The 27190-nt window shown below is 43.9% G+C and overlaps 1 protein-coding gene across 1 annotated transcript; it reads left to right on the top strand.

The window, feature by feature from the left end:
- The first annotated feature begins 7026 nt into the window (after positions 1–7026).
- Positions 7027–24593, top strand: LOC132009778 (C-C chemokine receptor type 3-like). The gene is made up of 2 exons (XM_059387809.1): positions 7027–7082; positions 23008–24593. The coding sequence occupies exon 2, from the start codon at positions 23018–23020 to the stop codon at positions 24095–24097; it is 1080 nt and encodes a 359-aa protein (XP_059243792.1). The 5' UTR covers positions 7027–7082; positions 23008–23017; the 3' UTR covers positions 24098–24593.
- Positions 24594–27190: the final 2597 nt, after the last annotated feature.

Below are 27190 nucleotides of genomic sequence, written 5' to 3' on the forward strand. Positions count from 1 at the left end.
TTAGATTTATGCTATTTATATAGAGGAATAAAAAAGAACAAACGAAACACACAAAATGGTTAGAGGGACAGTAGCAGCTGAGCCCAGAGCCTTATAGGAATGGTCTAGTGGGGCCCGGGGTCTGTTTTCAGGCTAATCAGAATATGTAGGTAGTGCTAGCCCAGATCCTGAAAAGCAGACACCAAGGAGGTTTTATATCTGTTGGGGTTTGTGAGGGGAAATTTGGGAAGGGGGCAGCTGGGACAGCTGTCAGGAACCCCGCAGAACAGCTGTCAGGGCAGGACTGCAGAAGCCTGCTGGTCATCACGCAGACACAGACAGAGGGATGTCTGGTGTCATAATGAGGAGTCCTCACCCTGAAGTCAGCCAGCAGAGGAGGAAGGTGTCCCGGGAATGGGCCTGCCTCAGCGTCTGCACTGCCCTTGGTCCGGGGCAGATGGGGACCAGGAGACATGGGGCCTTGGGGCAAGCACAGCCCTGGTTTTGGAGCCCAGCAGGGGGCCAAGGTCAAGCCCCTACCCTGCAGCCAGAGGTGGTCGGGGGTACGTGCTCATGGCTGCTCCATGGGGGTGGGGTTTGGTCCATCTTGGTTTTGAGTTGGAGGCCAATGCGGAGGCTAGACTCTGCTTTTCTGTTTTCTGTACATTCTTCCAAGTCTACTGCCTCCCTCCAGTCTTTCTTGTGAACCATCTAGGAGGGGGAAGGCTTGCTTCCATAGATTTTTGAGCTTCACAGAAGGGTAGTGTGCTGTGGATGGGGGGGACCTCAGAGATAACACTGGGCCACCAGGGAGCCGCCGACCTCAGCCCTCCCACAACCCCATTGGGAAAATGTTTGGAGACCCAGAAGGCGTGTGGTCCAAGCTCAGCCTCTGTGCCCCAGGTGGGCCCCAAGACCGTGTACCCAGGAGCTGCTGACCGGAAGCTGGGTGCAATTCAAGGAACCGCGTACTCTCTGCTACTCTAGCAATCACTTCCTTTCACACGCTCACCTCTGGGGTTGACCCGACCTCTCCTGCAAGAGACTTCTGGCCCTCTCCTAGTTCCTGAAGGGTCTTGTTTATTTCTCCTGCCCTTGCTCCTATCTTCCTAGCTTGTCCTGTGTTTGGTCTGTGGTGGTGGTGGTGGTGGTTTGGATTGTTTTTCCTCTGAGATGTTTATTCTTTAGTTTATGTGACCTTGAGAATCTGGAAGATCATAGGGTATTAGCGTTTGGGGTCAGGTTTTCCTGTGAGCTTAATGCCTTGAGTGGCCTGAAGGAAGCACCAAAAGTCTCTTGTCCTTCCTGGGAAGAGTCAAGACAGAGCAAGCCCCCACGGTCCTCAGAGAAACCTCCCTGGGTTTGGCACAATGTCATCCTCATGGTCAGCTGAAGTCCCATGGGCCCCTGTCCTTCAGATGGTGGGACTGCGCAGGAAAAGAGTACTCAGTGGGTAGTCTACACTGTGGCCCAGCTCTGGTCTTCACCCTCCCTGTGGCTTTTGCCAAGTCCCTTGACGTCTCTCGCTTGTCTCATCTACAGCATTGATGTAACAAGAGCATCCTTGACAACCTCGTGGGCTGCTCTGGAGACCCCCATCAAAATGACAGAATGGGCCGGAAGGCGGTTTGCAGCTAGCTGCCCTGTGCTGCGTCCATGTACGCAGCAATCATCAGACCACCAACTTCCAGAGCTCCAAGGAATCCCAGTCTTAAAGAATGTGAACAGGTGTTATTTGAAAGAAAACAATTTTTTTTCCTGCATTAAAAATAGTTTGGGGGAAATGCTGGGTTAACTGTCGTGGCCGGCGCAACAAATCGACCAGGAACGTGAGGGTAAGAGGTTGAAGAAAAGAAGCAGAGAGAAGCAGAGAGATGGGGGCAGGAGGAGCACTGAGGAGGATGTCCAACAGTGCTGATTTTATCCCACATCTTACAAGCATTTATAAGGCAGACCACAATAGAAGGAGTCATACATCAGTATCTAGTCAGATAACCGCAAGTTCCTATAACAACTTTTACATTAACTACAAACAAATCTCGTGAATATCAGGTAAGCACGGCTAATGCCATTAGCTACTATTGATACAAGAAGTTACAATCAACCAGGGAGTGGATTACGGGAAGTACCGGAACAACAAGGACCAACTAAGAATTTATGACCCTGACCATATTGTTCCCTTCTGTAGGGAGAACGTGTGGGAAGTCACAAGGGCGAGCGCACGACCCATAGCACAGACCCTTTCTCAGTGTTACTCACCTTTCCTGTCCTTAACCCCTTATCCAGGCGTCTGGACTTTAAAGGAGGCACAAGTCAGGGCCTGGTTTGATCCATGACTCCAACCGTGCCGTGGCCTCCAACAGTTAACAAAGCTTAAACGGGTTCTATTCTAGAGGATTTCTCAGAGCCTTTAGTGTGTTGTGGCTCTCCATGAGTGTTTTCCACTAGTGTATGAGAGGATCTTCTTTATGTGGGACCTTGTGGGCTCCCATACAACAGCCTCGAGTGGAAATGCCGTAGGAGATAAACACAGCGATTGCTGGAGGATGTAGGCTTTAGATTTGTGGCCAGCTCTCATGCTAATGCCAGATCATAGGAGACATCAAACACATTGGGACGGATTAGTTAGTTTAAGCAACAGATGGGCAATGAGGAGCTATAGCCTGTAGGGACCTGAGCTTCTTTTTTTTTTAAAAGATTTATTTATTTATTTATTTATTAAATCTATTTGTCAGAGAGAGAGCGAGCAAGAGTGAGCACAGGCAGATAGAGTGGAAGGCAGAGTCAGAGGGAGAAGCAGGTTCCCCGCGGAGCAAGGAGCCCGATGCGGGACTCGATCCCAGGACGCTGGGATCATGACCTGAGTCGAAGGCAGCTGCTTAACCAACTGAGCCACCCAGGCGTCCCGGGACCTGAGCTTCTTGATGCCAAAACAAGCCCAGGAGGATCCTTGAAGAGTGAAGAATCTGACCAAGATCCCCCAGAGTCACCGCGTGCCCTTCCACAGCCCACACAGGCTCCCGAGTCCTGTTCCCATCCAAATCATCTGTAGTTGTGTTTATCCTCACATAAAGGAACCCCCATCAATAACTTTCTCTAAAGTTTAATCTCTCAAGTGATGAGAAAATGTGCCCCTGACCAAAGTCCCCAGGGAAAGGGCTCCCAAGATTTGTTGCCTGCACACTGAGGGCTCTGTGGGGTCCCTCCCTGGAGGATCCATGTCACTCCTGGATTCCACACGCCCCAGCAATGCACCCCAAACCTGTTTAGACCTCTTCTTGTCAGCTCTCCTTTACCGCCATTGCCAGCACTTGGCTTGTTCCACAACGTAAAGAAGTTCTTCGATTGCTTCGGGGGAGGAAGACTGAGCTCAGTGGCAGTTGGCCACGTACGAGACAGAGGGCCCACTCCCTACCCAGCCCTATCCCTGCCACCCACCTGCCTCCTCCTGAAGGACACTTGGTGTGATCCCCCAGCTTCCATCCTTCCCACTGCAGGAGGTGCAATGACTTGAATTTGGAAAGTTTGGAAAGCACAGCAGGGAAGGCTCCGCTCAGCTCTGTCCTCTTTCCCCAGGCCGGAGAGCTGCTGGCCGCTCTTGGTTTTGGTTTTGCCTCAGTAAAGCACCCAACCCTGCGATTTGGGGAACGGGGTTATTTGTGGCCTCTTTGTGCTTGCACTCGCTCAGAACCAGAGAGTAAAGGGGACAGGTGGAGAGGGCAGGGGTGCAGATGATGCTGAGCACCAGAAGTCTAGGTCAGCCATAAATGCTGCAGAAGTTCCACGGAGGAGGTGAGAACCAAGCGCTCGCTCCGGGGAGAGACACTGTAGTCCTGGTCAGCCGTGGCTGGGCCTTTCCCACAAGCAGACACTGTGGTTGGCACTTTCATGGGCTATCTCGCCTGATGCTCCCATCCACGTGTGCTGTTCGCAGAGGAGGAAGGCAAGCCCAGTGCCAGCCACCTGGCCTCGGAGTCCAGTCATCCTAAGCAGAAAGGGAGATCCTCCTAGGGGAGCTGGACCTTGACGGCAGTTGGGGCGCACACCAGCAGAGGGGAGAGACGGTGAGACTGTCTCAAGCAGCTCTGAGTCCCCCATGGGGCGTGAATGGGTGGGGGGGGACTTGGAGCAGAAAGAGAGTCCTGAGAAATGCAGCTGGAAATCCTGGGATTTTCCAATCCAGCCCCCAACATGCAGAGAGAGTTATCCCTATTCTCAAATGGAATTTGCATGACTGCTCTATATGGATGGCTGTTTCTGTGATTTGTGCCACGTACCAGACCACCTGGCCTTGCACGTACACAAGCAGCTTGAGAAATGTTGTTTATGAGACTCTTGCTGTGTCAGTGACCTTGGGAGGCCTGGGTTATTTAAAATATATTATCTGGCCTCCAGCTCAGAAATGGCCCTTCTGTTCTGGAAGAACTACACATCTGGTCTCATATCGCCTCCTGCTCCAGGCATGGAATCCAGGAGTGGGGTACAGACATACACACGCCCATAGTCCAGGCTCCTTGAAAGTCTAGAAGGGTGATAATACAGAAATGCAGCTTACTCCAAACTGCACATCTGCAACAAATGTGTAACTTCAAACCCTGTCATTTGCCCTATAAATATGGCAGAGGGGAGGACCCTCCACCTAGGCCTCTCCGTCTGGACCCCAGCCTGGCTGTCTCCACCCGGCTTCCCCAGCGAGCGAGGTCGTATGTCAAAAGTACCCAATTTGACATAACGTTGCCTTGTTCTCATTTATTACCTTCTCTTCCCCTTCATGTACGTGTAGATTGCTTTCCTCTTCTGTTTCTATTAGGTTTCTACAATAATGACACAGTTTTCTTTCTTTTTTGAACCCCAAAACACGGCTGTTGTGAATGTTTTCCCCAGAACAATTACAAAAATGTGTACTCTTTGACTTGTTCAATGGGTATTCACCTAGTGCCGTTGGTGTGCAGGGGAGGCGAGGCAGGGCAAGGGGTGATGGGGGAGGGGCTGGCCCCCGAGTTCCAGGGAGCTGCCCTCGCAGGGGTGAGTGCACAGCGCCCCAGGCTATGCATCCCCAGCTTCTTCTGGAGCTCCCAAGATGCCCCCTATCCCCGCAGGACACCCTGCTGAGATTTCTAGCTGTCTGGGGCAGAGAGCCCAAGAGAAAGGCCAACTCCATTATAATGTACAACAACTTCCTATCTTCTTCTTCAGAAAAGAAGCTTCTAGCTCCTCTAACTCTTCTCCGGCAGGGCTTCTAGGACCCACCTGACCCTGAATGCTGGCTGTCAAGCTCCCTCAAACTCCAGCCTCCAGGAAGCCCGTGTGCCCTCTTTGGCAGAGTCCTTGCTTTTTCACTTATCTTTTCTTTATCGTTTTTTTTTTTTAAATTTATTTATCTTTATTCTTTCAAGCATGTGGCATAGCCCTGCGTACATAGCAGATGTGTGAAAGATGTTTGGTGAATTTTACTGGCGCGTCCACTTCGCCAGTTTATCAGATCTCTTCCCACAAATGTTGGGTGACACGTGCTCTGTGCCCAGCCTCATGAAAGGTCTCCTGGACACATCAGCACTCAGAACAGGCACATCGCACAGTGGTATTCTACTCACAGCTTATGTTTGCTTAGCCTTATATATTCCACAGAGCTTTTTCCCATATTCTAGTTGTTTCCATGTCTACCCTATGATTCACAGATGAGGAGGCTGAGGTCCAGCAAGACCTAATGATGAACACAAAGTTATGCTGCGTTCAAGGGAGCCACAGCTGGAAGGCTTTCTCGGGTCTTCTTGGGACATCCAGCCATGGGCTCTACCTTGACTCATCAAAGTCTCCTGTTGAGTTCTGTAGAATAATTTGGTTATCCCACAGTCTATGTGTTCCTTTGGACAAGAAAATTCTGGTTTTATTAAAAAATATCTTTTTAATGTGGTATATAAATACAATGGAATACTATGCAGCCATCAAAAGAAATGGAATCTTGCCATTTGTGACAACGTGGATGGAACTAGAGGGTATTATGCTTAACAAAATAAGTCAATCGGAGAAAGACAATATCATATGATCTCCCTGATATGAGGAAGTGGATATGCAATGTGGGGGGTTTGGGGGGTAGGAAAAGAATAAATGAAACAAGATGGGATTGGGAGGGAGACAAACCGTAAGAGACTCTTAATCTCACAAAACAAACTGAGAGTTGCCGGGGGTAGGGGGGTAGGGAGAGGGTGGTTGGGTTATGGACATTGGGGAGGGTATGTGCTATGGTGAGAGCTGTGAAGTGTGTAAACCTAGTGATTCACAGACCTGTACCCCTGGGGCTAATAATACATTACATGTTTATAAAAAAATAAAAAGAAGTTTAAAAAAATAGCATTTGGGTGCAATTAAAAAAAAAGAAACAATAAAAAACCCCATCTTTTTAGTATGGGGGCAGCTGGGTGGCTCAGTTGGTTGGGCCTAGGTCATGATCCTGAAGTGCCAGGATCAAGCCCCAAGTCGGGATCCCTGCTCAGTGGGGAGTCTGCTTCTCTCTCTCCCTCTGGTCTTCTCCCTGCTCATGCTTGCTCTCTCTCACTCATTCTATCCCTCAAATAAATAAATAAAATATTTAAAAAAAATTTCTTTCAGTATCAAAGAGCAACTGACATACAATCAGTTTCATGGGTACAACATAGTGATTCAACAATTCTATACGTTACAAAGCTCACCACCATCTGCCAGCTGTAGTCACCATCTGTCACTCGATTTTACTTCTTACTCTGCCTCCCCCAGGTCAAGGCAATGCTTATTCGAGAACTATCTCTAAAAACATAAACATAAACATAAAAGAACAAGGCCAAGAGAATGCAGAACCCCTAAAATAACTGTTCAACATCAGCAGCATTCATCTCAAGGATTACTCAACTGAGTGCTCTAGAATGTCATGTCAATGGTAGAAAAGAAGAACTGTACCAAACTTGATATCTTCTGAAAACTTGCAAAACCTGAGCAGCTGGTCTGTTTAAAAGAGGAAGCCGTATTGTTTCCTACCTTACAAATGTCTCTGATCAGATGGTATCTTCATTTCGAGTGGTGAGACTTAGCTGTCACTGGATGCATAACGGACTTTGTTAAAGTAGCAGGTACCGCTTGTCTTCTTTCTGTTCTCATCTGGGCAAGAACTTATTAAATGGGATAGATGTTGTTTATTTAGACCTGATTTCTGGGTAGACTGTCGGGTTTCTAAGAACAAGGAGTTGGAGAGAGGGGTCTAGGCAGGTGCTCTTGGGTTGAGGAGGCAGAGGAGAGGGGCCCCCACCGTGATTTAGTAGGTAATGTGGGGTTAAACTGGGAGAGTTTGTTGTGACATATGTCCATTTTCTTCTGCTTTTCTCCCATTTTCCCTTCTTTTCTCCCACCCGTTACCAGGATGTGCTTGCTACTCCCAGTCATCCCACCTTGGTGCTTTATACCTCTGTAGTCAACATGCCCATGGCTTTGTGCCTGGTGTGTTCACTATGCTTTCATAAATTCCCAACTGTTGAGAATGTGAGAACCCCAAAAGGATTACACTTCATAGTTTTGTGTTTATGGATATTCGCTTGTACGAAACAGTCAGTGGGTATATAAATACATTTATATATTAATTATATATAATAATATATCATATTATTATATATTATTAATATATATAATATTATATATTATATATTAATAACATATATTAATTAATCTATATATTATTACATATATTTGTATGTTGTGTGTGTGTGTGTATTTTTTTAAGTGTTCATTGAAAATCCACTCTAAGGCTCTGAGATGAACCCGTTAATCAACTGATTTGGTCTTGGCGTCTGGATTTACAAGGTTGACTATTTGTTTTTCCTGGACCTGTAACTAGAGGACAGGGGTAGAAGTCCTTCCTAATCTTTTGGAAAACTTGGATTTATGGGGATGGAAGCTAACTGTTGTTTGACAAGTGTCTCCGGGAAGGACGATGGGAAAATGGTGTCTTTGGTACGTGGAAGCGATAGGTGTATTTGTCACTCTTTTCAGAAGGTGGCGAGGGTGACATTCAACCATGCAGACTGAGTTATTTTCCTGGGGGAAGCATTGTATGACTCAATAAGAAAAAAGCAGATGTACTCAGGGGAATGAAATGGGTAAAGGGCACAAACTGATAATTCATAGAAAAGGAAACACAAATGACTACTAATTACAGTTAAAAAATTTCTCGGTAATTAAATAAATATTAGTTACACAATAACGGCATCATTTTCACCCATATAATTGGCCAGTTTTTTTTTTCTTTTCTGATTTCTTGGTGTTGATGGATGCTTGCTGAGACCCACACCAATCTCTATGAGTGCCAAGAAAATATATACATTGCTACATACTTTCTGGAAACAATATAGCAAAATGCATCAACAGACACAGAAATATGATCATAGGTAGAAATTGCACTTTGGGAAATCTACTTTAAGGAAATAATTTTAAAACCACAACGATGTTCATTGCAGCATTATATATAAATTGTATATCTGGGACAACTTGGTCACACAAAAATAAGACAATGATTGTATAACCATGGATATCTGTATAATTTTTGGAATCTTAACAAATTATACCTTTTAAAAATATTTATTTATTTGAGAGAGAGAGAACAGGTAAGAAGGGTAGAGGGAGAGGGAGAGAGAATCTCAAGCAGACTCCACACTGAGCATGAAGCCTAGGACCTTGAGATCATGACCTAAACCTAGACCAAGAGTTAAAAGTTGGATGCCACCCAGGAACTTCTACAAATTACATTTTCTTTTTTTTTTTTTTTAAGATTTTATTTATTTATTTGACAGACAGAGATCACAACTAGGCAGAGAGGCAGGCAGAGAGAGAAGGGGAAGCAGGCTCCCCATGGAGCAGAGAGCCTGATGTGGGGCTTGATCCCAGGACCCTGGGATCATGACCTGAGCCGAAGGCAGAGGCTTTAACCCACTGAGCCACCCAGGTGCCCCTACAGATTACATTTTCAAATAATTATTAACAACATGGAATAAGGTACAGAATATGCAACTGAAAATATCAGAACACGAAAACTGATATAGAAGTGTGATATCCATTCTAACAAACATGGTACCTAGAAAAGAGGCAGAGACAATGGTTCTTTCTCCATGACTCAGGTGAACGTGGTCCAGTACCAGTACCAGTACCAGTAGCCGGGGAGCTGAGACCTCTGTTCATGCTGAACACGCCCCCCCCAACCATGTTATTTTGATTACATAGTCATGCCTTCCCTATGAAAACATATTCCTCACAATCATCTCTTTCAACTAAATAACATGTCAGCCTGTACCCAATGAAAATTCAACCACGTTTGAAACACCTAATGTTGAACTATAAGGAGTAAATCTAATCTTTTACAAAGAAGTTGGTAAAAATATCCAAAACCACTTGGCAGGTAGATAAAACCAAGTCACTTAAAATGAACTGGCCACATTCCAAGAATGGAGTATAGCCTTAGCTCTAGTAACTAATGATAATGATTAGTGGTTGTGGAAGTCCACTGGCTGCCCTAAAATACAGTGCTGGGTTGGGTCTTCAGCTGGCAAGAAGACTGTATTTATTCACGATTTCAAGCTTGAGAGGTTCGTGTGTGGTTCCAGGGAGGGAGCTTCCCGGCTCACCAAGCATCCCATTCTCTTCCCACACAATCCTTGCCCATGTGGGACTGAATGTGATGTCCTCCAATGCTGTCAGATTGCTATGCTCTAGGGAGTCAACCTCTTCTTCTGCAGGAAAAGTTATCAGTCTATCACAAAGGGACCTTAAAAATTGCCCCATTTAAATATTAATTAAATTAAATGTAATGTAATTTAAAAAATAAGATGGCTGCCTGGGTGGCCCAGTCGGTTGGGCATCTGCTTTTGGCTCAGCCCATGTTGGCTCTTTGCTCAGTGGGGAGCCTGCTTCTCCCTCTCCCTCTGCCTGCTGTTCTACCTGCTTCTGCTTGCTCTTTTCTGTCAAATAAATACATTAGATCTTTAAAAAAAAAAAATTAGAAAATTTGGTCCAGACCAAAGAGATACAAATACAAGACAAAAAAAAAAAAAGGAACTAAAATTAATCTGAGAGTTAGAAGACTTGTATTTTTCATACAAAACATTCCAAATTCTGTCAATTATAGTTGCTGTTATGATGTTTCTGGACCTTTATCATCCTAGTCTATCTTGTACTCCAGATGGATACTAGCTCCCTTAAAATGGGGTACCTGGGACAGAACCTAATACTTCAAAAGTGTAGTCTGCATAGTTAAAAGCAGAATGAAAATTATTCTGGTCCATCCTTCTGTCCATTTCAGAAGTGTTTATTAAGCAGCTATTAATTGTTGGGCATATTATACGGATATTAGTCACCTGTTCCATACTATCCCATATGGTGACTACTTGCCACATGTGGCTACTTGAATTTAAACTCACTAAGTTTCAATAAAATGAAAAGTTCAGTTTCTCAACAGCATTAGCCGCATTTCAGATGTCCAACAGCTGCACGGTTAGTAGTGCCTTGTTGGACAACACAGATGCAGAACGCTACCATCACTGCTGAAAAGTTCTATTGGTTGGTGCTCTGCCAGGTAATTATTTTTTTCTGCCGACTCCAGTTTCTCTGTAAAACAAAGCAAAACAAAAAGGTGAAAGGGGAGGGAGTTCTGGCTTAACTGCATAGGTGGGAAGCAATTTGAGTAGCTAGTTGGATAGGTAATTGGATGGATAAATGAAGGGGGAGGGGGAGCTGGGTAGAGAAGTGGGTGGAGAGTCTGGTAGGTAGATTTCTCTTGTTCTGGATGATCTACTAGCACAGACTAAAACTGAATTCACTTGCTGTGTCACAGTGTTGACATTCTTTAGTCCACCCCTGAATTTCCCATTTTCTCCTCACCTAAGCTTAAGGAGGTTGGAGAGTATGTATCTCAGAGACAGGGAACAGAGTCATAAAATTTAGAAGAGACGTCATGTCACTTCATCCAAGAATGGGGGAGATTTAAGAGTCACTGTGGTCTGGATCCCATCTCCAGAAATTCTGGTTTACCTGCTCAGGTGTATAGCCTAGCATCGGGATTTCAAAAGCTCCCGCATGGTTTCCGTGTGCAGCCTGGGCCGATAACCACTGCTGGAGTTGAACTTCTTTTCACCATGGAAATCCCCTTCTGCAATGTCCCTGCCAGGCAGCCACTGAGCCTCTGCTTGGATGCCTCCAAGCCCAGTTTGCTTGGCCCCTCCCAAGGCATCCTTTCATTTTGGGTAATCCTGCTCATGCTCTTACTTATGTAGTGTTCCAGTTTGCCTCTAGGAACGACCTCCTATGGGTTCTGGAGGGCAGCACTGTGAATCCGATTCTGATTTTCATATACACCCCAGTATTTGCTCTCTTTCCTACCTGCAGTATCTTTTCTCCTGGGTAGATGGATACCTCTGGCTTCTTCAACTCATCTTTTTCGGGTGGGGTTTCCTCTCCCCTACGTTTCAGTTGGTCAGTGTTCACATTAAATGTCTTGTCTGGGACCTAGGACAGTGCTCTGGATGTAGTCTCAGACTACTTGAAAATCCCATCACATGCTAACCTGTAACTCTAGCTGACCATAAAGTTAGTGTGTGATGGGGTTTTTAAAATTTTTATTTATTTTTTAAAGATTTCTTTATTTTTTTTAGAGAGGGAGAGAGAGAAAGCACCAGTGGGAGGGGCAGAAGGAAAGGGAGAGAGGACCTCAAGCAGACTCTGCTCTCAGTATGGAGCCTGACCTGGGGCTCATGATACTGAAATCATAACCTGAGCAGAAACCAGGAGTCAGACGCTTACCCTACAACCCCACCCAGGGATCTCTGATTTTTTTTTTTTTTAATCCCTGTTTTTTGAAAAAAAAAAACAAAAAAAAAAACAAAAAAAAAACTTCCTGTGTAAGATCATCAATGGCATCATTATTTGAAATAACAAAGAGTACCTGTTTGTAGGGGACTGGCTAAATAAACTGGTGTATCCACACAATGGATTCTCGACAGCAGTAACAAAGAATAAGAAAAACTTAAGTTGTGAAGCGGAAAAAGCAAGGTGCAGGATGATGAATGTAATGCTTTGTTTTTATGCAACCGACAGGGTAAGATTAGAAGATACATTTATATTGGCTTACAGTTGCAAATGGAAATGTTTCCCTCCCAGGCCAAGAGTGGGCGGATTTGTGATCAGCCCAGTGTAGAAGATTGGGGGTTCCTACACTCAGATTGTTCATCTGTGAGCCAATCCTGTTGTGTTCAGGGACTCCCCACTCCCCAGGCCACTCCACATGGCCCCTGTGCAACTTGGCAGCATGAAGAACCAATGAGGACATCTAGCTACACGCCTGCTGTAGGTCCTTTGTCCTTATCTAATTGTCATGTGCCTTTTTCTGGTATCTGTGAAAAAGTGGCAGCCTTGCTTGTTAGCTTGCGGGTAAGATAAGATCTTAGACCCCTCACAGCTGTTGATGCAGAAGAGGTGTACAGGGATGAAGTAGGATGAGACTTCTTACTGTGTATCTTCTCACAGTACTATGTTTTGAACCATAGGATTGTGTGTATTCCCTTTTCTATCATAAATCACATGTAATTTGAAATAAAAATGTTCCTCTTATAAAGAAAACAACTTCTTTCATACAAATATAGATTAAGTTAATGGAAGTGTTCTATGCAGATTATGGGAAGTGATCATTTCTTAGCATCCTAAGGTGGTCAGAATGAAGTGTCCAGTAGAACTCTCCTTGATTTTTGGTTGTCCTCAGTTTTCTGAGAATTCATCTATATCTCTCTCTCTCTATCTTTCTATCTCTATCTCTATCTCTACATATCACCCACATTATCTTTGTGAAAGATAATGGGACCTCTGATAGCTCCCCATTGGGTACATCAATGAGTACATGGATTAATATAATCTAGGGTTCCCATTAGGTTATTTAATTTGGTTGAGATCCAGACTTGTTTGTAGAAATTCAAACTCTTCATTTAGAGTAACTAAAGATTTTAATGAAGACTGAAATATCTGGTTAAAACAAATTATTGGATGCCAATCATTGTAGGTTTTCTAGAACCTTGGGTAATGGACTACTGACTAGATATTTGTGGAAAGATAAGCATTTCTGTTTAGGTGGAAGAGACACTTGCTCCTCTGAAGTCATATTATACTACACTGGACAAGAATCTAAGAAATTTGGGAAAGGCTTGAGAACTGAAAGATAAAGGTCGATGGGTGGGGGGTGGGAGAAGAGCTGACATAGGCTTGCCTGGCTCTGTGCTCTAGATGTTCTCATATGTGTTAGTTCATGTTATCCTCACACCGCTTTTCCCTCCTTGACACCATCTTCACTTGGCTTCTGAGATGCCCGCTCTTCTGGTTTTCCTCCTATTGTCCACTCCTTCTGAGACTCTCTTGCTGTGTCCTTGTTCCTCTGACCTCTGATTTTTGACATACCTGAGAATGCCATCCTTTACTATCTACACTCATTTCATGACTTCAAACACCATCAATATGACAACACCTGTCCACTTTAGATCTTAAACAAGAGCTCACCTCTGGAGTCATATATCCAACTACCTACTTGCTAGACGTCTCCACTTGGATGACACTCAGACTTGACATGCCCCAGGCTTCTTTACTATAGCTATAGCTGGTGGCAACTCCATCCTTCCAGTCGTGTAGGTCAAGACTCTTGGAGCTTCTCAGCTTTGACCATTTCTCACTCACATCCAATCTGTTAACATATCCTTTGGTGCTACCTTCTGCATTTATGCTCAATCTGTCTACTTCTCACCTTTCTACTCTTACTACCATGTCCAATCCAGTGTCATGTCTTGCCTGGATTATCATGTCAACCTCTTTATTGGTCCCCTGTTTCTAACTTTAATTCCATAGTCTGTCTCCACACGGCAGCCAGAAAAGTTTTTACAAAACATAAATTGGATCATGTCACAGCTTTAATGGAAACTCTCCATTGGTCCCTACCCCATTCAGGGAAAAGCCAAAATTATTCAGGGGATGCACAGCTACACTGAACCCCTGCCCATCTCTCCCCTACATCTCTCTGAAACCTTCTCTAGATATACTCACCCCTCACTCCTCCTCTGGCCACACTGGGCTTCTTGCTCTTCTAAGAATATGTCTAGACGCCTGCCATCTCAGGACATTTGTACTTGCTGTATCTGTGCCAAGGGCTCTCATCCCTCAGATACCTGTACAACTCATTCCCTCACTTCTCCCAAGTTTTTTCTCAAATGTCACCTCAGTGGGTTCTGTATTGACCCCTCCTTCAATTTAAAATTGCCCACATCTGACTCCACCCTATCATCTTTCTCTATCTCCCCCTACTTCATCTCTCTCTGTAGCACTCATGTCCATCTGAGACCCTGTCATTTTTAGTTATTTATTCTCTGGGTCCTCAACTAGAAAATAAGTTCCATGAAGTCAGGAAGTTTGGTCTGTTCTGTTCCCTGATGTTGCCTGTGTCCCCTTGCCTGTCATAGGTGCTTATAAGTAATTGTTGAATGAATGGCTGAGGAACCCCACGAGGCAGTAACTCTTCTCATCACCATGTTGCACATGAGAATTCTGAGGCATAGAGTGGTTAAGTTCCTTGCTCTAGGTCACATAGTGATTTCATCAGACACAGTAATAAATTATTATCCTGCACTGATGAGGACGAAAGATATATAAGAAAGAAAATCTTACAGATTCTCTTAGCACCAGATACCAATGGAGTCAAAAGTATCTAGGGTCTTGGGGCACCTGGGTGGCTCATTCATTAAGCATCTGCCTTCTGCTCAGGTCATGATCCCAGGGTCCTGGGATTGAGCCCCGCCTCGGGCTCCCTGCTCAGGGAAGCCTGCTTTTCCCTCTCCCACACCCCTTGCTTGTGTTCCCTCTCTCTCTGTCCTCTCTCTGTCAAATAAATAAATAAAATCTTTTTTAAAAAAGTATCTAGGGTCTTGGGCACAAGACATGATCTTAACACCAGGTGGTTTTTACAGGAATGATCACCACTGGGAGTCACCTGTGGACAGGGCTCTTCCAGATGGGCAGGTAGAGTCAGGGTAGCAGGCTGTGACACCAAACCCGAAGGCAGTCACACCTGGTCTCCTCTCCATAGTCTTTGGATGATTTATCAAGTTCACCTGAGAGGATGATCCCTTCAAAGAGACAAAGCACTTACACACACATATACACATGCACACAAACATAGAATCCAGATTAGTGACTTCACTACTGAACTGGGATATCATTCCCCATGTGGTCTTCTATCAGACATGCCTGGTTTTAACCAACCTCCCTTTACTGCCAAGGATCAACACTCTTCATTAGCAGCATAATGGATTTCCACTTCAGTGAGGTTTTGTTATAAAATGGATCTTAAATTAGCAGTACCTTTTTCTGTCCATCTGACTAGAGCTTGTTGAAATTAACTTCTAAAAGCATTCAGACAAGCCCAAGAAATATTGCAAAAGATCAGCTCAGAGTGTCTCTGGCTTTGACTGCCATGGACAGACCCCAGGCTCTAGCATTGACGCCAAGGGGGGGTGTGGGGGTGAGGGGAACTATTGGAGGGGGGTCATGACTTCCATGTACAGTGCATGTCCACAGTGCGGAAGTGATGCTGAAACTGAGAAAGGTGTTCACTGCCACACTGAAGGTCCTCACCTAGTGGGTAGGAGCTGATGGGCAGGTGTGGCTACAGAGAGCCTAGGTTTCTTTGAGTCAAGTTTCTGGACTCAAGTCCCAACTTAGCCATTTGCTCTCTGTGTGATCATAAGTTACGGAATTGCTCTGAGCTCAGTTTTTTTTTTTTTTTTTTTTTTTTTTCCTGAGCTCAGTTTTGTTTCAGCAACAAGAATAATAAAAACATTTACCTCCCACGGCTGTCGTGATAAGTAATCATGTGAAATATGTTTCTAGGGAAGAACCTTAAACAGGCGTGACTCAAAAAATGTTAATTCTTTCATTCCTCTGAAGACCACAAGTATTCAGAAAGCCTCCTGTTTTAATTTTTTTCAGGCTTCTGTCCAATGATTTTGTTTTTAAATTGCCGTCCACTCTTGGAGAGCCTTACTAAAATTCTTAAGATCTTTGATCAATTTTAAACCATCTTAAAGGACAATGAAGGCCTGTTAATTAGTCCGTGCCTTGAGGCCTTTGAAAGGCTGGGCGTGGGGGGAGGATCCTGTCCCATTAAAATCAGGAACCACTGTTACTTAACATTGCATTGCTATGGAAATTCCAACCAAAGACGCAAGGTGAGAAAAACAAAGGAGGAATATGAACAAGAAGGTTATGATGTTAGCCCTATTTCACAGCTGATGTGATTATTTAAAAGTCCTAAAGGAAATTATTTTTAAAAATCAGTAGGGTGACCAGTTTAAAAAAAAAAAAATTCTTTCCTACATACCAAGCATTGTTCAGAAAACTCGTTAGGGAAAAAAAAAAATATCTCATTTGCGTAACCTCAGAAAAAACCCAAAACCAGAGAGATAAAAACAATAAAAAAATGTGTGAGACTGAGAACTAAAAGAACAGCAATAAATACAATAAGTACACAGATCATGTTCCCAAATAATGAAAACTTGATATGGTTAAGTTATCAATTCTCCCCAAATTTATTTATAAATGTAATACAATTCCACTCAAAATTTTATCTTTATAAGTAATGAACCAAATGATTCTAAGGTTTATCTAATAGGACAGAAGGCTCTAACAGATAAGACATATTTGGAAATGAATAATGAAAGAGCCGCATAAGCAGACAATCCACATAAAAGACCTAATACATCCAAATAGTGAACAGAGCGTTTCCGGCACCAAAACAAGAGATGTAGAGGTGTAGAATGTAAAGGACACAAACAGAATCAGGAATACTAAAGAATATATAACAAAAGTGATGTTATTCACCCATTTATAGAGAAAAAAATGGAAATGTACTTCATGCCTTAGATCAAACTGAATTTAAAAGGATTAGAGATTTATACGCATGAGATATTGAACCACAAAGATACCAAAATATATATACATATAAACATTCATGCAATCTTGGGATGTGGAGGTCCTTATTAAATGGAACCCCAAGGCAGTGACAGTGTAGGCTTTAGGGCAAAAGGGCACAGGATCAAGTCTCATCTCTGCCGTGCACAGAATAGCTTCAGGTGAGTGACCAAGACTTGCCAAGCCTCTGTTTGCTCATCTATAAAATGGGAATATATAAACCTACCTTGTGAAGTTGTGAGATGAAGCAGACATATGGAAAGCACTTGGCCTAAGGAAGGCTCAGTTATCATTGACTCTTACCTCACATTGGTTATGTGAAAAGAAAATAAACTTCCAGAACGCAGAGGCCATTTTCTTCCCACTATTTTGTCCCTTAGCAGGGGGTTGTTGACAATAAGGAAAGAAATGCATCAAAGAATTTGACCATATCATGCATTATTTGATCTAGGCTGGAAAATGAGTATTTCTTTCATTCAGAAGTACCATGAGGGCTGGCGCTCAAGACAAAGGGGTTGGGGTCACAGCTCACTGGTTTTACTTGGGATGGCTTTGGATTTTAACAGGCCTCTCTGAGCTGACTCATTAGGGGAAGGTCCAGCTTGCATCTGAGAAGGTGGTTCAAGGGTGCAGGGAAATGGTCTCCCCTTCTTCAAAGGCAGAGAGGTGTGAATTACTGTAAACCCATTTTCCTCAGGGACATCTTAACGCAGAGTCCAGTCACATAGGTTGAAGGCCTGGGGCCAGCAAGAGAAGTGCAGGGCCCCGTGGTTATCCTCTTATTTAAGCATCTGCCAAAAGCACTAAGATGCACAGAGTAGAAGGAGGAAAATGTGGGAGTCACAGTGTTACACCCGAGATAATCTGGAAGCCAGTCACAGTGTTACACCCGAGATAATCTGGGAGCCAGTGTCTACACAGCCCACACATCCACAAGCTTGTGCACACCAGGTCATCTGAAGGGCTTCTCAGTCTTCCGTGGAAGCTGGCCAGTTCAGGTCTCAAGACCTAAAGAGAAATTTCTGAGAGAAATCTCCCCTCCCCCGGTCTGGTGGTTTCACCTTAACGCCACCCAAGATCGACAAGAGCCAAACGTTAAGATCTTTAAAACAAAATTCAAACGCTCTACCTAGCGTGGGAGTTCCACTTCAAGTTTCTTAGATCTCAAATTTGTGGTTTCAGGTTATGATGACTAAACCTTCATCTTGAAATTTGCCCACACTTTCAACCTAGTTACCTTTAGAAAATGTGTTTGCCATCTCCCCAGCAGTGTCTCCTGGAAGGTACTGGCTTTTTATTACAGTTTAATGGCTAAGGGGATATAGAAAAATTCCACATCTTGCAACTTTAAACATGATCATCCACTTCCCTTCTACAACTATTTTCATTATTTGCCCATTGCCATTTTTTTTTTTTTTAAGAGAGGGAAAAAGTGGGGCAGGGGGAGAGGAAGAGAGAGAATCTTAAGCAGGTTCCACACCCAGCGCAGAGTTCAACACTGGGTTCAATCTCGGGATCTCAAATCATGACCTGAGCTGAAACCAAGAGTAGTCTGACACTTAAGTTGAATGGACTGAGCCACTCAGGTGCCCCTTCAAAACTAGTTGTTTTTCTTTTCTTTCTTTCTTTCTTTTTTTTTTTTTTGAAAGATTTTATATATTTGAGAGAGAGTGAGAAAGAGGGGAAGGGGTGGCAGGGAGAGGTAGATGGAGGGAGAAGCAGACTCCCCACTGAGCAGGGATTCCCGATGCAGGGCTCGATCCCAGGACCTTTAGATCATGACCTGAGCTAAAGCGGATGCTTAACTGACTGAACCATCCAGGCGCCCCTCTAAAACTAGTTTTATTAATGACTACATAATAATCTGTTGCAGTAAGTGGACTGCGATTTATCCAAAGTCTCCTTCACTGTCAAACATTTAAACTCTTTTCATTTCTTTATTTCTTTCCATGATGAAAATGAGGCCACAGTGAACATGCTGGTTTGGTTTGGGGGGCTTCGTCCCCTTAGGGTAAATTCCTCAGAGTAGAACCCCTGTGTCAAAGCCATGTGTATCTCATTGGTTCTTGTTCTGTGCAAGACTTCCTAAACTTACTGAACCCAGTTATGTTGTATCCAGAATGCATAATTGCTCCAGGGTCACTCCAATCTCACCAGCACTGGAGGGGGGGGGCATCATTTGGGCATCATTTACTTTTTTTTTTTTTTCGGTGATTAAAATGACGTTCCAAATTTCAATCTATTTTCTATTTTTTAAAAAATATTTTATTTATTTATTTGACAGAAAGAGAGATCACAAGTAGGCAGAGAGGCAGGCAAAGAGAGAGAGAGGGGGAAGCAGGCTCCCTGCTGAGCAGAGAGCCCAATGGAGGGCTCAATCCCAGGACCCCGGGATCATGACCTGAGCTGAAGGCAGAGGCTCAACCCATTGAGCCACCCAGGTACCCTTCAATCTATTTTCTAAAGAAGCTTCTCTAGGGGCACCTGGGCAGCTCAGTCAGTTAAGGGTCAGATTCTGGGTTTCGGCTCAGGTCATGATCTCTGGGTCATAGGATTGAACCTTGTGTTGGGCATCCTGCTCTACAGAGAGTTTGCTTCTCTCTCTCTCCCGCTGCCCCTTTTCCCTGCTCATTCTCTCTCAGAAATAAATAAATAAAATCTTAAAAAAAAAAAAAAAAAAGCATCTCTAATTCTAGTTGTTCATTTTCAATTCCACTTTGCAACAGTCATTAAAATTTTAAATTGGTGAATGTAAAACTCTGCTTGTTTCCCTGGAGGGTATACATTACATTTTACACAGTAAAAATTAGAGATTTGGGGGGCCGGGGGAGGGGGCAGGGCGGAGGGCTCCTCTCCTTCTGACTCCAGGAATTGTGAGAGAAGAGTCAAATGTCACAGAAGGAAGCAGTCATGCTTATGGGTTCCTATCTTTCCCATCCAGGTTTTGACCAGAATTGGGGGGGGGGTATGAAACCCTGTTTGATAAATTGAGGGGGACCCTCTGAGAGGATGTCTCTCTGCAAGTCACTTCCTTACCCTCATGGGTGGCCAGCATGGTTAACGGTAGTCAGGCAGAAAAATAATTTAGTTTGTACCCTTGAGTGTCCCTTAGTTTGCACCTGGTGAGGATGTGGAGTCAAGGAGCAGTATGGCTGTCTAGGTTCCTGCCAATTCAGAAGATTCTCAGCCTGGGCCAGCAGCCTAATGATGTGGCAGGAACAGAAACAGTGCTCCATTCCAGCCAGAGCTGGAGAGGTCGCTATGCCCAAGCACAACGGAGAATGAATGGACCATGAGGCCATTAGCCACAAAGCAGCAGATGCCAGCCAAAAGTTCGGGGTTGGTATGGGGTTGTCCTTCCTCAGCAGACACCAGCCGCATAAACAGGACCAACAGGAGACCAAGGCACCCTCTTTCCTCTCTGCCTGGGCTTGCCCCTCCCCCATATCTCCCCTGCCATCTTAGAAAGGACTAATGAGAAAAGATCAGAAACCCAAATAAATAAGCTGGCAATGTAAAGAGAATGAGCAAAACCCTAACCACCCTTCAAATGAATGCTTCAGGCTAAGTTTACACCCTCTTGGACTAAACTCTGTGAATCCTTTTTCCAGCTTCCCAGCGGAAAGTTGGTAAGATCAAATTGTTTTGGAGACTAAAGAAATTTCTTTGCATGCACAGCCGGGTTGTCCTGTGAGTGATTTTAGTGAACCAGCTAAAGTCATATGAGCTCATTTTCTGGGTAAAACGTGTATCCATGTATGCATATCTGCATAGAGAAATGTTACTAGTAGTAGACTCCATGGGGAAATTTGGGGTGGTTTTTACTTTTATGTTTTTTGCCTCTCTTTATTATTGGTGCTGTCTGCTTACTCTTATTGTACTATATTTCCAAAATGCAAAAAAAAAAAAAAAAAAAAAAAAAAAAGGATTTTTAAGAGCTTACTTCAAACCTCTTAACTATTTCACACTGAAATAGTCATTTTGATTTGGACTGAAAACCATTTCCGTTTTCATATCATTGAACCCACGTAACTAGTAGTCAAGGACTTGGCTTCTGACACCAGAGAACCTGCATGTTTCCCTGTTCGTTGCACTCTAGAGCCCCCAAAAAGATTCTGTAATTTTCTGGTGGTCATATTGAAAGTGACACATGAATTCAAGACATGACCATCAAGTTAAACAAAACCTTAGTGAGTTTTGTTTGTTTGTTTGTTTTACTTTGACTTGTTTTTAGATCTGTCTCAGAGAAAAAGAAAGATAATAGAAACAAGTAGAGAGTATTATACTTTTGCTCTCTGGAGCGAGCAGTTCTGTTCTTTTTTTTTTCTTTTTCTTTAGTGACTAAAGTTTGGAGAGGGATGCTCTCTGTGATTGTTAACTATGTAACAGACAAAAGAAAGGGTGTTTTTTTTTTTTTTTTTCTCAGCGACTGTGGATTATACTGTTAGTAATAAGAATGCTGATAAGATCATAGAAATCAGTTGTTTTCAATCCTGTCTTCCACCACAAAAGCCTGGATGTGTTACTGATCAGCGGGATGTATCAGGATGGAGCCACTGAAATAGATCAGGTTCTATCCAAGAGACCTGACTTCCTTAACTAATTTTATATGAAATGACTTCTCGTTGCTTTTCTTTCAGTCCTACTTCCTACCAGTTTTACAGATTTTTTTTTTTAATCTTATTTGATCCTGAACATAACTTCAAGTGGTATCAAGATCTGCCTTTTGGGGATGAATAAATGAGGCTCAAAGTTAAGTTCTCGTCCAAGTCCTACAGCTGGGGAGAGGAATGGCTGGGAACAGCTCCTGCCCCTGTCCATTCTCACTTTGGCTACACAGGACCCTGACAGGTGCTGACCACGTGGGGGTGGGGAGGCGGTCCCAGTATTTTATTAAGAAGCAAAGATAGTGCCTTGCCTTTGGCTCTAATTATTGCATTTCTAACCCTTACCTTGAGAAATGCCCACTGACAGATATTCATGTCTTCACACTTGTCCCTTCCTCAGAGGAAATCAGTAGAACGTCTTCCACGGAAACAGTGCAGGGACTCACTGCCCTCTGCGGAACACTTTCTTCTCCAGTAAAGTCTGCAATCTTAAGAAAGGCAGCCACTGGACCTAGGGATCCCAGTCTAAAAATTATTGAATCCGCTAAGGAATTCCATTGTCCTATCCCGCCCACGCAGTCCCTTTATGAAGGAGGAACTCCAAGGTGTTTGCTGTTGGCACAGGACTGGCTTATCTCAGCATCATCGGGAGCAGGTAAAGGGCAGGAGCCTAGGTTACTGGTGCTTAGAACTGTAATGGTCACACTAGTTAATAATAATTACAATAATGAAGTCTTCAAAAGTTGAACTTAAAAACCACTGCACTAGAATCTAGTAAGAAAAGACTTGTTCATAGATACTGAAGACCTAGCCTGAACTTGTATATTTACTTGTTAGAGGATTTGGGGTAAATTACTAAATTTCTTGAAGGTTCAATTTCCCCATCAGTGCCTTGTTAAGGGGCCACACAGAGGGGAAGTTATTTGTAATAATAACAATCACTATTATTATTATTATTATTAGCATTTAGTCTTTAAGTAAGGAAGATGCTTTTGAAAGTCATATATAAACTATGAAACATAAAACTCAAAATGCCTGAAAAGATACAGCAATAAAAACCAGTATAATATTATTGTTCTCATTCCCCAGCCTGCTTTTTTCCCCGGCTCTGTATTTCCTCCCTCCAATGCTTGCAGAAGTCAGCATTCCCATTCTTCACCACACATTTCTTTTACTTTTCCCATATGAATTGCGCTGACTTTCAAAACTTCCCATCTGTTGTTCCTGACACCTCGCTCCTCCCACTCTCCCACGTACCTTTGAAATACGTGCTGAAGAAACTTTACATGTCTAGGCTGTTTAATCACATGTAATTTGGTGGGCAAATGGGTAAATCAGTGGGTGTGGCTTACTCAGGGTTATTGTGCCTTAATTGTGCGGTTGGTGTTTGTTGTTGTCGATCTGTCTATCACAGGAACAAAATAATGGAGACCCTCACAGCCGTGATGAAGAGCGTGGATGCGTCTGTTGAGACCACAGTGTTCGACTATGAGGATTCAGTGCCATGTGAAAAAGTCAACATCAGGGAGCTGGGAGCCCAGCTCTTGCCTCCGCTGTACTCCCTGGTGTTCGTGGTTGGTCTGCTGGGCAATGTGGTGGTGGTCATCCTCACAAAATATAAGAGGCTCCGGATTATGACCAACATCTTCCTGCTCAATTTGGCCATTTCTGACTTGCTCTTTCTAATCTCTCTGGTATTCTGGATTCACTATGTTATGTGGAATGAGTGGGTTTTTGGTTCCTTCATGTGTAAATTCATCTCTGGGCTTTATTACATGGGCTTATATAGTGAGATCTTTTTCATCATCCTGCTGACCATAGACCGGTACCTGGCCATTGTCCACGCCGTGTTTGCCTTACGAGCCCGGACTGTCACTTTCGGTGTCGTCATGAGTGTTCTAACCTGGGTCCTGGCAGGGCTAGCAACTGTCCCTGAATTTATCTTCCATGAGTCCCAAAAGGAGGACTCCCAACATGTCTGCTTGCCTCTCTACCCAAAAAACCAAGAAGATAGATGGAAGCTTTTCCATGCCCTGAGAATGAATATCTTGGGTCTTGCTCTGCCTGTGCTCATCATGGTTGTCTGCTACTCTGGAATCATTAAAACACTGCTGAGATGCCCCGGTAAGAAAAAGTACAAGGCCATCCGGCTCATTTTTGTCATCATGGTGGTCTTTTTCGTTTTCTGGACACCCTACAACCTGGTCCTCCTCCTCTCTGCTTTTCAAACAATCTTCTTTGAGACAAACTGTGAGCAGAGCAACCATCTGGACGTGGCCATGCAGGTGACGGAGGTGATCGCCTACACGCACTGCTGCATCAACCCCGTCATCTATGCCTTCGTTGGGGAGAGGTTCCAGGAGCATCTCTGCCACTTCTTCCGCAGGCACGTGGTCACCTACCTGGGAAAATACATCCCGTTCCTTTCCAGCGAGAAGTCAGACAGAGTCAGCTTCTCTGTATCCCCATCAACAGGGGAACAGGAATTCTCATTTGTATTTTAAGACACATGCGGAAAATGACCTAATGTGCTGGACCCAAGGAGCAGAAGCATTATATCGACCACATTGACCTCAACACCGGCCCTTAAACTTCCAGCTCAATGCTGAAACTCTTAAAGACATTAAAATATATACACAGTGGGGTCAGTATATATGCGTGGCCCAGGCATTACCTGGGGTTGCTGGCTAGTCCGTTCACTTACTCTCTAGCACAAAAGATAGAACTTTGTTTGGTTCTCTGAAGAGTTATATACATTGTAATGCCCCTGAGTGTTAGAGAGTTACAACACACAACTACCTACAGGTAAATCCTTTTAAATTTAAACCTTAACTTCAGCCAGCTATTGCATAAATGAAACATATTTCACAAAATACAATATCTCAATCACAATCCTTTTAACATGACTAGCTCTCTCTTTGCTTGATGAAAAGGCTTTTTTCTTTTCATTTTTTTAATGTATATGTACTCTCAAGCAGCATAATGGCATGTCATCCCTGTTCCTAGTACTTTTTTTTTTTTTTTTAAGGATTTTATTTTTAAATAATTTCCACCCAATGTGGGGCTTAAACTCACAACCCGGAGATCAAGAGTTGCATGGTCTGCCTACTGAGTCAGCCAGGTGCCCCCCCTTTTCAAGTGTGTTTATTAGTAAATGGATTTCCTGTTTATACCAAATGACCAGATTTCTTATGAGCAACTCAGTAAAAGAAGAGCAATTTGATATTTTCAGTAGAGAGAATAAAGACCTCGCTCACTGAGACTTCTTGGAGCCCTGAAATGTGTAGACACTGTCCTCTTCCACACCAGGCTTACCATTCATTCAACAACTGTGTACCAAGTGATATAGACAGGATGCACCAACATTGCTTTAAGTTAAGTGAAGGATGCAGAAAATGTGTAAGATAAACACTAGTCCTTGCCCTGTAAAACATCTGCTAGAGGGTGTGAGACAGAAACAAATAACTCCAGAACAAAAAGAAACATCCTCAGTGCTCTCCCTGGGCCAGGAAGGGAGAGACCATTTTTAGTTGGAATCTGAGGGAGGAAGACTTCATGGAAGAAGTGGCTTTTGAGTAGGTCTTTGAAAAAAGGGCAGGATTTGGAAACAGAGAGGATTCGGGAAAGACACTTGAAACCAGTGGGATGCCCAGTACAAAGGTGAGGAGGGGAGGGGTCATGAACGTGGATGGACAGGAGGGTGGGAGGCAGGTTGGGATGGGCCACGGATTTCAGGCAAGCATCGTGGGCTTTTTTGGGAAGACAAAGGGAGCTACTGAAGGGTTTAGAGCAGGGGAGGAGAATAATCACCATGGCGCGTTAGGAAGACAAATCCGGTAACACAGGATGAAATAGAGACCCCAGAACCATGCAGGGAGCTGGTTAGAAGAGAAGGGCACATGTGAGGCAAGGAGAGATCAGTGGGTAATAAGAGAGGTGCCAGAAGAACCTGGAGAGGAATTCAGCCAAGAGACAGCGGTGAAGGAAAGGTCAAAGCCCCAGGAGTGATCTAAAATTGACTGGAAAAAAAGCAAAGACAAAAACAGCATGTATCCTATGTTAAAAAGAAAAAAAAGGGGGGGAGGGGATAAACAGATTATTCACGGTGTTTGGGTTCATTCCTCATCCCTTAAAAAAATAGTAAAAGAAACAGCGATGTTTGGTTATCTTTAGGGAGGGAGGAGGATGGAGAGTAGAAGTGTGACTTTTCTCTGAATACCCTTGTGCCTTTTGGCTTTTGAACTATGGGAACAGGTTAGCAATTAAAAACATAAACAACACTTTAGAATTATGTATTTAAAAAAAAAAAAAAAGCTAGGCTGCTCTTCTGATGTGGTATCCATTCTACCAGCCAAAAGGGCATTGGGAACTCTGAAGTATCTTTTGTCTTTTTTGTGGTTTCAGCCAGAATGTAAATAAAGCAATCATCTGAAGACTTAACTATACATCACTGTGTTTCTCTTGTCTGGTGAAGTAGTGGCTGTCCTCAGGTGGGCACAGGTGCAAGATATAGATACTTGGTCATATATCCAGATCCCTGAAACCTTTAGAGCGTTGGGACCCTCACAGATTGGCACATAACCAAATCACAGATTCAGTATCCTCCGTTTGGCCCTTTGGCCCCATGCTGTCCAATAGAACTAACTACAGGGATAGAAATGTTTTGGGGGCAGCTGGGTGGCTTAGTCATTAAGCATCTGCCTTTGGCTCAGGTCATGATCCCAGGGTCCTGGGATCAAACCCTGCATAGGACTCCCTGCTCTCAGTGGGAAGCCTGCTTCTCCCTCTCCCACTCCCCCTGTCTGTGTTTTCTCTCTCTGTCAAGTAAATAAATAAAATACTAAAAAAAAAAAAAAAAAGAGAGAGAGAGAGAGAGAAATGTTCTATATCTGTGTTGTCCAGTAGGATCACCTACTAACCACATATAGCCCTTGAAATGTGGCCCCTGTGACTGAGGAACTGGATTTCTAATTTCTTTCAATTTTAACTGAAATAGCCACAAGTGGCTTGTAGCGGTTATATGGGGCCAAGGGTGCAGCACTGACCTCGGCCGCCTTGCCCCTTTGCATCTATTCTACCTACACATCAGCTTTCATTAGCCAGCAAACACACATCTTGAACCCTGCACGACAGACTAGGGAAAATACCAGTGATGCAAAGATGAATAAGACCCACTTCTAGAAAACTCGCTCGCTGTTCGCTGGAAGAGACTCATCCGAAGTCAGTGATTATAATGAAACACAATGGGTGCTTTCTCCGGCAGTAGGGAGTAGAAGGGAGCATTGAAGAAAAGTACCCAGAGAAAGTCACATTTTGCTTAGGTTGGCTTCCCCCCAGAGCAGATCCTGAGCGAGAATTGGAGAGCAAAGAATTTATTTGGAAAGTGCAGGGAAATCCAGTAGGGAGCGCGGGGAAGTAAGACAGAAACAGGAAAGATACCATCAAAGGGTTCATTATGAAGTACTTCCACTGGCAGTGACTGGAACTCAAAACCACTAGAAAACTCCTGGCAACAGTGTAACTCACACTTGGCAATCCCATTGGAGGCACGAAGAGGTTGGGTATTTATACTGCATCCCTGGCAGTCATTGGCTAAT

This window comes from Mustela nigripes, chromosome 2 (genome assembly GCF_022355385.1).
Source record: "Mustela nigripes isolate SB6536 chromosome 2, MUSNIG.SB6536, whole genome shotgun sequence".
In the NCBI taxonomy this organism is placed as follows: Eukaryota; Metazoa; Chordata; class Mammalia; order Carnivora; family Mustelidae; genus Mustela; species Mustela nigripes.

Excerpts from the sequence above, each read along its gene's own strand:
- LOC132009778 (XM_059387809.1), top strand. The coding sequence starts at position 23,018 with ATGGAGACCCTCACAGCCGTGATGAAGAGCGTGGATGCGTCTGTTGAG.